The 13,089-nt window shown below is 43.0% G+C and overlaps 1 protein-coding gene across 1 annotated transcript; it reads left to right on the top strand.

The window, feature by feature from the left end:
• Nucleotides 1-275: 275 nt before the first annotated feature.
• LOC132570056 (taste receptor type 2 member 1-like) lies at nt 276-1,220 on the top strand. Its single transcript, XM_060236498.1, has one exon. The coding sequence runs from the start codon at nt 276-278 to the stop codon at nt 1,218-1,220; it is 945 nt and encodes a 314-aa protein (XP_060092481.1).
• Nucleotides 1,221-13,089: the final 11,869 nt, after the last annotated feature.

The raw sequence follows: 13,089 nt of genomic DNA, 5'->3' as shown, positions 1-13,089 counted from the left end.
CAAGAATAGTACATCATTGTTTGCACAAAACAGATGCAAAGATCATCTTTATTATCTATGAAAATGGGCAAATATGACATCCTAGAACACAACGGAGATTTAGTAACATGGCCTTTTCCAGGAAGATTTGCATCTTCCCAGAGCCAGCACACGAAAATAGCTCCTGCCACCCTGATGTTTTTGGGTTCATAAACGGAGGTACCCGGTGCTGTGCTGGAGGAAAAGTGTGAGTATCACAGCACAAGAAACTCTACTCTTCTTTTGGGCTCAGAGAGATGGCCACCTTGTTGTCAATAATTAGCTTTGTGTTTCTCATTATGGAAATCCTCGTTGGGACGGTAGCAAATGGATTTATTGTCTTCGTCAATTGCATTGACTGGTTCAGAAGCAAGAAACTATCCCCCACTGACTTGATCCTGGTCTGTCTTGGCTTATCCAGATTAATGTGGCAGGCACTAGTCATGCTTCACGTAACTATGGTGTCCTTTTTTTTGCGCACTTATATATCGGAACAGGTACATTTAAGTGTTGTTATCTTGTGGTCCTTTACAGAAACTGTCAATCTTTGGTTTGCTGCTTGTCTTGGTGTTTGGTATTTAACAAAGATCGCCATCTTCTCCCACCCTCTTTTCCTCCAAGTGAAGCAAAGATTCTCAAGGCTGATCCCATGGCTGCTTCTTGGCTCAGTAGTTTTCTCTGCTTTGATGACTATTATTGCCTTTGCAAGACCTATCAGTGACTTAGCCATTTGTGATCCCTACTTATTACTTTTGAACAATAGCTATGATTCAGAAATTCAGGAGTCTCGCACTTGTATGGACCTAGTCATTTCACGTATTGTTCCAAATGTCATCCCTTCTGTGATATTTTTGTCATCCACAGTCTCGTTAATAATATCTCTGTGGAAGCACACAAGACATTTGCAGCACAATGGAATTGGAGTCAGGGATCTCAACACCAATGTTCATTTAAGTGCCATCAAAGCTCTGGCTTCCTTTGCTGCTTTGTACCTCTCCAGTCAGCTAGCCGTCAGTATACAAACAATGCTGGGTTTGGGGAGAAATGGTCATTCTTGGACATCTGTACTTTTTCGCAGTATCAGTGTTATGTATTCCTCTGGGCATGCTGTTATCCTGATAATAAACAATCCCAAACTGAAACAGGCATGGATCAGGATGATACACCACTTAAAATGTGATGTGTGTGAAGCACCATCTTAAAACCTACCAAAAGAAATAAAGGAGAGGACATTCTCTTGTGAAAGGTGAAACCTGAAAAACCCCAGAGGAATAATCCACCCTGGAATTCTCCTGGTGTTCATCCTATTTATTAAAACGTTCATTGGACAGCACAAGTCATACTAAAGTTCACAACCACTGCAAGTAAGAAAGAACTTAAAAATTCACTCCTACATACAATACGTGCAATGTGTAATGAGTGAAAAAAGCTTAAGCCACCTTTATCTGGTGGATTTTACAAGGTGCCGCAGAAAACTTCTTGATAAGTTCTGAAACTAGTGGGTTCTCTTCTATTGGTAACATTCTATTGTAAACCAAGTCTGAACGACCTGCGTACCTATTAAGTTAGGGAAGAACGCTCCTCATCAGCGAAGGAATCTCTTGGTAACACCGGCCATGAGGTAGTACATGTTCTGTCATTTCAATTCCTGAGTCACAAGAGGCGTAACTTGTCTGCCTTAGAAACCTTTTTATAGCACCTCTCTAAGACCATAGAAGGGAGTTCTTGACATCTGGCAAGCAGTGGTCCCTCTAAGCTGAGTTAGTGTGAGCTAGCTCACAGATTTTTAGCCTCCAGCTCACACACTTTTGTCTTAGCTCAGGAAGGATGACATCACAGCACAATAATTTATGCAGTAGCTCACAAAGTAGAATTTTTGTTCACAAGACTCTGCAGCTTAGAGGGAACATTGCTGGCAAGGAAGAATGCCCTCCTATGACTAGGAATCTCCAACTGGGAGAGATAAGTGACTAGCGAAACTACATATCTAGAGCTTTCTGAGGACGGATAAGTCAATGACCTGTGTAAGTCTCTCTGCTGCTTGATATCCATCACCGTTTTCTCTGAAAGTTTGTTTTTCCAAGACAGAATGAAGGGGAAAGCTATGCAACTGAAAGTTGGAAAGAAAGCTGGCAGGCTGTGAAAAAGAGCTAAAAGATTGCAGTCCACATTCTGTGCAAAACTAAATGTTTAGGATGGGAAGTGGAATAGCTCTGGGTCTGAAAAGGACATACCCATTCAAGGATGAGAGTAAATCTCCACCGTATAAACAGATGATGATGATATTGGATTTATATCCTGTCCTATTCTCTGAATCTCAGAGTCTCAGAGCTGTCACAATCTCCTTTACTTTCCCCCCCACACACAACAGACACTCTATGAAGTGGGTGGGGCTGAGAGAACTCTTACAGCAGCTGCCCTTTTAAGGACAACTCCTACAAAAGCTATGGCTGAACCAAGGCCATTCCAGCAGGTGCAAGTGGAGGAGTGGGGATTCAAACCTCACAGTTAAGAGTCTGCACAGTTAACCACTACACCAGACTAGCTCTCATGATGAGGCTAGAGGACTTTTCCACCCCATTTAATCAACAGAACAAATTGGAAGTTGGGCTGTGGATGAGGACTTGGGGTGTATATCACTTGGAACAGAATTTGACTTCCAATAACAACATAGCAAGTTATGATATGCATTCTCCACTCCCCCAGCAGTGCACTGGAGATACCATGGTACTAGATTTGCTAGCAAATCAAACTAAATTTAATAGTAGATTCTTTAAAAAAATATTTGGAAAGCTTGAGATGATTATGGACTTTTTGCTGGAGAATGGAAAGGAATTGTCTATTTAAAAAACTATCTCACCCCAAAGAGACTGCTACAACTGATGACATTAAAAGCGATGGGAAGAGTCTGGAGCTGATCTTGCATAACAAATAGAAATCTAAAGCTGCACCTAGTGATTGCATGACGGACACTCTCTCACTAACTTTTGATTACAATTGCATAGTATTTTTTCCATGGGTATGTACTCCATTTCATTGAAATGACTACAAAAACAAAACCTGTAACAAAAATTAGAATTATAATTTTATGCATACATGCATATGAAGGCAGACGCCAATAATTGATTTCAGTTATAGCTATATATTTGTTTCAAGGGCTGGTTGGTTTTGTTTGTTTGTTAAGTTTCTTTCTTTCTTTTTGGAGCAGGAACACACAGATACGCAGTTCCAGCTGGCTTGGCATCAGGGGGTGTGGCCTAATATGCAAATAAGTTTCTGCTGGGCTTTTTCTACCAAAAAGCCCTGTGTGAAACAATGGTAATATTGGGGGTGTGGCCTGATATGCAAATGAGTTCCTGCTGGGCCTTTTCTACCAAAAAGTCCTGCGCGAAACAATGGTAACATTGGGGGTGTGGCCTGATATGCAAATGAGTTCCTGCTGGGCCTTTTCTACCAAAAAAAGACCTGCCAAGAGTACATCATCATTTGTGGTAACAGATGCAAAAAGCATATTTAGCATCTATGTCAAATGTGCAAATATGACATCCTAGAACAGGACACAGATTTAGTAACATGGTCATTCCCAGGAAGATTTGCATCTTCACAAGACCAGCACTTGGAAATAGCTCCTCTCCCTGATGTGTTCTTAAACAGAGGTCTCTGTGTTGTGCTGTGTGCTGTTGAGGGGAAGTGTGAATATCCCAGCAGAGGAAACTCTTTTCTCTTGTGCTCAGAAAGATGGACACCTTGTCGATAACCGGCTTTGCATTACTCATCATAGAAACCCTTGTTGGAATAGTAGCAAATGGGTTTATTGTCATCATCAGCTGCATTGCCTGGTTCAAAAGCAGGAAAATATCTGAGGCTGACCTGATCCTGACCTGCCTGGGCCTGGCCAGACTCACATGGCAGTCAGTAGTGATTCTGGAGGTGACTGCGCTTTCCTTTTTTCTGCACATTTTTCTGTTGAATCACGTCTATGTAATGATTACTGCAGTGAGGTTCTTTACATACAATGTCAACCTTTTGTTTGCCGCTTGGCTCAGCATTTTGTACTTTGTCAAGGTCTCCGCTTTCTCCCACCCTCTTTTCCTCCAAGTGAAGCAAAGATTCTCCAGGCTGGTCCCATGGCTGCTTCTGGGCTCAGTGGCCTTCTCTGCTTTGATGACTATGGTTATTGCTATTAGCACAGCAACAAGCAGCGCCTTAACCATTTGTAATCCCCACAAATTATTTCTAAACAATAGCTATTATTCAGTAGATACACTGCCTCGCTTGTGTAAGCAGTTTTTCATTGCTGTTACTGCTTTAAATTTCATTCTTACTGTGATATTGTTGTCATGCACAGTCTTAATAATAATATCTCTTTGGAAACACCTAAGACATTTGCAACACAATGGAATCAGCACCAAGGATCTCAACACCAGCGTTCATTTAGCTGCCATCAAAGCTCTGGCTTCCTTTGCTATTTTGTACCTTTCATGTTTTGTAGTCATAAATTTACAGGAAATGCTGGGTTGGACATCTGTGCTTTTTCAAACTATGAGTGCTGTGTATCCCGCTGGGCATGCTGTTATCCTGATACTAATTAATCCCAAACTGAAGCAGACATGGGTCAAGATGATGCATCACTTAAAATGTTGTGTGAACGAAGCACCATCTTAAAACCTACCAAAAGAACAAGGGGAGAGGACATTTTCTTGTGGAAGAAGAAACCTGAAAAGCACTTAGGGAATAATTGATCCAGAAGTTCTGCTGTTTATGGAACGTTAAATTGTTTTGGTGAAGACAACCTTCTAGTAACTTGAGGTCTTAAATTCTGCATGTTTAGATGACTTTTCTTATTCATTGCTTTTTTGCTACTGAATATCTATGACTGCTGGGTCATTAAGTTTGAGCATCCTTTTCACTTTCATATAGTCTTCTTAACTACATTTCTGTTTCATACATCACTGTGACTTGGCTACATTGAATACTTTGAATGAAAAGGGGAAAGTAGAATATAAATCCAAAAAATAAATTATCTGAAATGGTGCACACAGAAAATCATGCAACTGCTTTTCATTATTTTACATATGTTAATTATTTATGAATAGTTTACATTTGCCAAGGGGCCTAATTGATATCTGTGGTCTGCCCTGAGCCCGCTTGTGGGGAAGAAAGAATATAAATAAATAAAAATGAATACATAAAATAAATAACAAAAAGAATGATAATGACTCCTTTAGCTGTGGTGGTTTCTGTGATGCATTCTAAACAAAATAAATAAGAACTGTAGTCCCAAATGTTAAGAATGGGAAGCTTGAGATGATTATGGACTTTCAGCTGGAGAGTTGAAGGAATTGCCTGCTTAAAGAACTATCTTACCATGAAGAGACTGCTAGAACTGATTACTTTAAAAGTGATGGGAAGGGTTTGGAGACAACTGTGAATAATAAACAGAAATCTACAACTACCTAGTAGTTGCATGACGGATGATATCTCATTAACTTTGTGTAGTATTTTTTTTCATGGGTATGTACTTTATTTCATTGAAATGACTACAAAAGCAAAAGCGTTAAAAATTACAATGATAATACACATACATACACATAAAAGCAGAATCCAAAAATGCATACTTGATTTCAATTATACCTATATTTTAGTTCCATCGTTTGGCTACTCATTATGGACTTTCTGCTGGACAGTGCAATGTGTTGCCTTAAAAAAAAGCTTACTCACCTCCAAGAGACTACTAGAACTGATGACTTTAAAAGCAATGGGAAGATATTGGAACCGATTTTGAATCATAAATAGAAATCTACGGCTGCACCCAGTGGTCGTATGATTGACGCTGTCTCATTAACCTATGATGCCAATTGCATTCTGGGAAACATCTCCCATTTTGCAGCAAATATATCAAGTGGCCCCCTAATTGGTGGGCCAGAAACCACCTGGTCTTTCTCCTTAAACCGGTTCCTTCTCAAATTGATCTTGTAAAGGTTGAATGACTACCAGGCCCTATATGTCATGAGCGATGCTCCCTCTAAGCTGTGGAGTCTTGTGAGCAAAAATTCTACTTTGTGAGCTACTGGCATTAAAGTTGTGAGCTACTGTATAAATTAGCTTGCTCTGGGGCCATTTTGCATGAGCTAAGACAACAATGTAAGAGCCAGAGGCTAAAAACCTGTGAGCTAACTCACACTTAACTCAGCTTAGAGGAAACACTGGTCACGAGCAATTTCTGCTCCTCTTCCACTCTGGTTCAATGCCAACTCATACGTATGCACATGCCTCCAATTATAACCGAGTTTGGTATCACACTCCAAAGGCATTTCAGGTACTTCTCAATTCAGGAATTAGTCTTTCCGCCCTTTATAGAAGACCTAGCTCCAGGTAAGCCTGAAACAAACAAAGCTCCAGTGGAGGCAGCTGATCCTTACTTCAAACTTTGTCAGTTACATTCAAAGCAAATTCCTGATCATATCAATGCAGTGTTCCTGGCAAAGTTTGTCTTAAGCACTGTACTCGGCAACTTCTTGAAGGAGGAATAGTCACTTTAGTTTGTGGCTGCTTTGGGCCAGTCTGAAAACTAACCCATCCCCTTGATTCCTGCAGAAGTGGCAGCATCTCACCAGGATCATAGACGGGTCACTAAAATAGCAGACTTATGAACAACCTTGAATCTAGGTTATCACTTGGGGAGAAGGAGGTTTTTTTTTTTTCATTTGTTAAAATGAGTAAAAAAAACTGGGCTCGACAGATTGATGATGAACCTTTTACAAAAGCTAATCAAAGTAGATTGGAAAATTTTAAAATAAATGAACTGCCCTCCATGCCACTAAAAATGAGTTTTAGGTTTTTGGAGAACGTTTCTGATGCGGGTGAGGGACTTTGTTTAAATCTGGATCCTGCAACAAGGGACGGATGCTTTCTCCTGGGTCATGGAGGGGGTTTCTGCATCTGTGGCAGCAGCTGGCAGGCATCTGGAGGAGCTGCTGATTACACAAGAGACATTGGGGACAAGCCAGGAGTGCATCAAGAGGGGATGCACTAAAGCAACTGACAGGACTGCCCACAGGGAAAAACAGAAGAAGCTTGAATGCCCATTGGATATACGGGCAGCCAGGAATGTCCAATGACTTGCATGGGTTCCATTGAAGTACATTACTACACAAGGAAATAATAATGGATATAGAAGGGATTTGAAATGACAGTTCCCGGGCACTGATAGCTCTGGGAGTGGAATGACAGTGCCCAGAGTGGAATGATAGTCATTCCAGTCCCAGAGAGAGAACTTCTGCTCCAGTGAGGAAGCAATTGGTGGATCTGAGGGTGTGGCTGCATGCTCCCAGATCTGACCTCAAATCAGTGACCCCACCTCTCCTCCTCTACCACTGGCAGGGGTGGTGTGAGACTGCTCTTGGCAATGTGGCTTGGTCTACTGGGAAGCTCACCCATCAGTGAGCAATAGAAACCCACAAGTGCATCGAATGACCCCCTTCCCCTTCTGCCCTTCAGGACCCTGTGTTCTGTGTGGGCATTGAGGCAGCTGTAGATACCCGTGGGTGGACAGCTCCCCACTATCAGGTGCTCTGGATCACTGATAGGAGTTGGTCCATGTAAGGGGGTGGAAGATATCACTGGAAAAAAGCAGAACTCCTTTGGCCTCCTGCTCTCCACCCCCTAGACTCCATCCACTTGCCAGATGACCCCTGATTGGTTCTGGCAGCCCTGTCCATCATAGTGCCACTACTCCCACATGCCTCCACTGACTGCAGCAACATGGCCGCTATGGATTCTACCTCAGTTATCCTCAGAAAACACTGCGCACCCACCGAATTTGGCCAATGCATAAGTAATCCCAGTAGGGAATGGACTAGTGCCACCCTACTTGTGCAGCAGCCAGCTGTCATGGCACAAGCACAGCAAAGGATTGCTTTGCCTCTCAATATACAGGAACTTCCCTTCAATATAATTAATAAGAATTGATGTAATTTGGCCAATAATGCTTTAAAGGCAACAAATCCCACAAGAAGAGTACATCATTGTTTGTGAAAACAGATGCAAAGATCGTATCTAACATCTGTGTTAAATGTGCAAATATGATATCCTAGAACAGGACATAGATTAAGTAACATAGCCCTTCCTAGGAAGATTTGCATCTTAACAGGGCCAGCCCTTGAAAATAGCTCCTAACTCCCAGATGTGTTCTTAAACCAGAGGGCCCCAGTGTTTGTACTGTGTGCTGTTGAGGGAAAGTGTGAATATCCCAGCAGAAGAAACTCTTTTCTCTTGTGCTCAGATAGATGGGCACCTTGTCGATAGCCGGCTTTGCACTTCTCATCATGGAAACCTTCATCAGAATGGTAGCAAATGGATTTATTGTCCTCACCCGCTGCAGTGACTGGTTCAGAAGCAGGAAACTCTCCCCGACTGACCTGAGCCCCCCAAAAGTGCCCTTATCCTTCATTATTTCCAGTGGAGGGAAGGCATTTAAAAGGTATGCAGTCCCTTTAAATGTGATGACCAGAACTCCCCTTGGAATTCAATTATGCTTGTCACACCCTTGCTCCTGGCTCCACCCCAAAATCTCCTGGCTCCACCCCAATGTCTCCTGGCTCCACTCCCAGATATTTCTTGAACTGAACTTGGCAACCCTACTCCTTTATCTTCTTCCCCCACAACAGACACCCTGTGAGATAGGTGGGGCTGAGAGAACTCTCACAGAAGCTGCCCTTTCAAGGACAACTCCTGCGAGAGCGATGGCTGACCCAAGACCATTCCAGCACCTGCAAGTGGAGGAGTGGGGAATCGAACCTGGTTCTCCTAGATAACCACTACACCAAACTGGCATAGATTGGTCCCTATGATCTTCCTTGCCCCCTCAATAGTATCCCCTTGTAGATATCTGCCCTCCCCCATAGATAGAGCCCCCTCTTTCTTAAGGCAGACAAACATTCACCCAGACCACCCGCTGGCCCATCCCTCCATCACACAGCAGCCTGTGAGTTCAGTGCAGGACCAGCCCTGCCACTAGGCAAACTAGGTGATTGCCTAGGGCGCTGGTCTTCTGGGGACACTGAATTGGGTGCCCCCCAGTGACTTGGTGATGTTATCCATGCTGGGGTGGGGGCAGAATTTAGCCTTGCCTAGGAAGGCTTATGATCATATAGTTCTTTATAGAAACTGTCAATCTTTGGTTTGCTGCCTGTTTCAGTGTTTGGTATTTATTAAAGATTGCCATCCAAGTGAAGCAAAGATTCTCAGAGCTGGTCCCATGGCTGCTTCTTGGCTCAGTGGGTTTCTCTGTTTTTATTCCTGTTCTGTCTCCACAGGATCCCTCAGTGGCATACCCATTTTGGATCCCATATGTCTGGTCAGGGGTCATTTTGTAGAAAAATAGGTGGTGGAGCTCATTAGCATAACTCATTAGCATATCCCCCCCCCCTCAGCCTAAAACAACCCAATGCAAGAAAGGAGAGCCCTTGGAGATCCATCCAGCCCAAGCTGGCCCCACTCACCTGGGGCTCTCTTGGGCCACCCCCTCCAGTCAAAAGGCCAGCAAACCACTCACCACCCAAAATCACATAAAGTGGAGAAAGGGTGGCTTGGGCTTCTCCAAGGGTTAATGAGGGCTGCTGGGGGCATGGCAAAGCCACTGGTGGCTGGCCAGCTGCCCACTCTCCTAATCCAGGGTAGGGGTGTGCATGGGGGAAAAATTGTTAAAAATCAGTTTTGGGTTGATTAAACAAAAAAAAAATCGTTATTCCCTTGGAAAGCCGAATCTCATATTAGATAATGGGAAAAAAACCTGGGGGGGAAATCGGTATTCCCAATTTTTTTCGGCTCCATTATACTCCATGGGCCATTTTAGTCAATGGCAAAATCCCTCAGAGTACATTCCTTGGGATGGAGGGGAGGGGGTTTGAGTGAGAAGCACCAAGTTGCTGGAGGCTCTCTCCAAAAGAACCCTCAAGTTTCAAAAAGTATACCAAAGAGGGTGTCCCTATTCCAAATGAAATCAATGGCTGCAAAAACTCCATTGGTTTCAATTGTGTGTGTGTGGGGGGGGGGGGGATTATTAAGGTCAAATAAGAGAAGCTCTTACCTAAAAACCAGTGTTTTTTCAGTCAGCAGCAGAACCAGTGCATGTGCCCAGCAGAACCAGTGCATGTGCCCATAGTAGCATTGCCAAAAAAAACAAACAAACACCAACATGACAAAGATCAAATTGGGTAGGAGGAATTTCCTGGGAAACCATTGTTGCCAATCTCCAGGTGAGGGCTGGTGTGCTCTCCAGGTGGCAGAGATCAGCTCCCCTGGAGAAAACAGCTGCTTAAATTAGGGTTGCCAGCCTCCAGGCGGGGTCTGGAGATCTTCTGCTTTTAAGATCTTATCTGGCCTACTTACAGGGGAATTGCTAAAGCTCTATGCCAAAGTTACTCAAAGAATTTCCTGTCTCAGACCCTAATTATTTTAAAAAGCCTACTAATAGCCCTAACTAAGTTGTAAAAACTTGGAAGCACCCACTGAACAACTCTCAGACCAACCAGCTTGCCCCTGAAAAACAACCTTCTGGAAGTCAAAACTATGCCCCCCAACAAAGCAATTAAACTTTTTAAAAAATGCCTAGGCAGCCTCCCCCCCCCCCAACCCAAAGTAGCCTCCCCTTAACAGCCCTCCCTTTAACCCGCTAAGCAAATTTAAAAGGAAAATATTTTTAAGCATTGCCAAGCAAACCAGGAAATGTCTTCTTCCTGCAGCCAGGGACAGGACAGGAATCAGAGGTATTCCTTCAGAAATTTTCAAAGAATTAAGCAGCAAGATAATGCTCTCTGGTCGTGCACAGAAGATTTTCAAAATCTTATTAATAGTAAAATTCTTGTTGGTGGTGATTAAATGTAAAAAGAGATGATACAGGGTTGTTTTAGTGTGATGCTGCTTGTGGCCAGTGGGCTGTTAAAGCAATATTATGTAAGTAACGGGTAATGAAATATGTTTAATATTATATACTTTTTCATATGCTAAGATCATTTATTATTGTTATAGTTCCAAAGTTTGAAGAAAAAGTTGTTATTGCTTACAATGTATTTTATAGCATTCTGATGAGTATCTACCTGGGCGGTCATCAATATATCATATTGTCAATTATATTAACCTACATATGCAATTGGTTTTGTAGTTGTGTTGCAATTGATGATAACTGAAACTATATTTCATTGAACAGTTAATACATTATTTTTAAAAGTCCTTTTTGCTCCTGTGGTTTTTTGGGTTTTGTTAGGGTGATAGGTGACCTGCTCTTTTTGTTTCTGGCTCTGTGAAACTATCTGCCGATGGGTGGCCAGTCCAACTCCATCCCGGAAGATCTGTCTGCAGCATTGCAAGCTGTGGTGGGGTAGTTCAGGCTGAGTAGACTGAAATTAAATCCGACGAAGGCAGAGGTTCTGTACCTGAGCCGTTGCGGTTCGGGACCGGATGTCCACTTACCAGCCTTCAATGGAGCACAGCTCACGCTGGCACCCAAGGTTAAAAGCTTAGGGGTGTTCTTGGATTCCTCTTTAACAATGGAGGCTCAAGTAGCTGCCACTGCCAAGTAAGTAACGGGTAATGATATATGTTTAGTATTATTGTTATTGTTATAGTTTTACCATCTGCGGGTGGCAAGGCAGTTGGTCCCCTTTCTCGAATGCAATGACTTGGCAACATTGATCCATGCAACAGTCACCTCAAGACTGGATTACGGTAATGCCCTCTACAATGGGGCTGCCCTTGTCCCAAATCAGGCGACTCCAGCTAGTGCAGAATGCTGCACCCAGGCTGTTAATGGGAGTTCCTCTACGGGAGCACATTCAGCCTGTGCTGAAAGTGCTGCAATGGCTACCGATAGTGTACCGGATTCATTTCAAGGTGCTGGTTATTACCTTTAAAGCCCTATATGACCAGGGTCCTGCATACCTTAGGGACCGCCTTTCCCTGCATATGCCCCAGAGAGCACTTCAGTCCAGGTCTCAAAACCTGTTGACAGTTCCCAGCATCAGAGAAGTGAGGCACAAATCAATGAGAGCCAGGGCCTTTTCCATTGCTGCCCCTAGCTGGTGGAATGAACTGTCGGAAGAGATCAGGGCCCTGGGAGAGCTTCCACAGTTCCTGCAAAACGGCACTCTTCTGCCATTCATTTTCATAATTACAACATCTGGAGTAGCGAGATTGGCCCATAAAAACATCACCGACGGTCTACCTCTCCATGCTATCGCGATCCTAGGACCTCTTAGAATGGCAAACCACCAATCAGATCGCTGTCTCAAACCATGATACCAGTACAAGTAGATGTTTTTAGAAATTGTTTTTTATGTTTTTATTGTTGTTTTATTTTATTTGGTCACACAAATGTGACTGTGTGACCTCTAATTTGTGAGCCGCCCTGAGCCTGCCTTGGCGGGGAGAGTGGGATATAAATAAAATAAATAATTATGATGATAATAATAATTGTTTATTATTTATTTTAAAAGATATAAAAACAGAAGAACAATAATTACACATTATTATCAGAATAGGCAACATATTCTCTAGTACAGATGATATAACCATTGGGTATATAATATGAGGAAGCTGTTCCATACAGATCAGGGAAGTATAATTGTCTTATGTCTTACGCGTTTGTTTATTGACTCCATGTACAGAGTGTCCACATCAAATCTATCTAAAACTGGGTACCATTTCGCATAAAACTTTTGCGCTGCCTTTATAGGGTTATGAAAATCTAAATCTGCAGTAATTTTCTCCAGTGGAATGTACTCCCATATAGGGATGTGCATTCGGCTCTGCCGAGCCGAAAATACAGCCGAATCAACGCTGATTCGGCTGTATTCGGCATTGCCCGCAGCCGAATACCCTTGCCGCCAAAAATGCGGCTCCCGGATGCGGCTCGCCGTATTCTTCCGAACTGCTATTCGGGAGAATACGGTACGGCTGTCAAAGGGCTGCTGTCAGTTTCCATAGAAAAGGCGGGAAGCGGATTCTGCAGCCTCAATGGAGCTGCTTGCTTAGCTTCCCGCCTTTAGTGCCCTCTTCCCGCCTCTCCTATAG

The sequence above is a fragment of the Heteronotia binoei genome, chromosome 4 (assembly GCF_032191835.1).
Source record: "Heteronotia binoei isolate CCM8104 ecotype False Entrance Well chromosome 4, APGP_CSIRO_Hbin_v1, whole genome shotgun sequence".
NCBI lineage: Eukaryota > Metazoa > Chordata > Lepidosauria > Squamata > Gekkonidae > Heteronotia > Heteronotia binoei.
The sequence above is the reverse complement of the archived record's forward strand: the minus strand, read 5'-3'. Positions and strand labels throughout refer to the sequence as shown.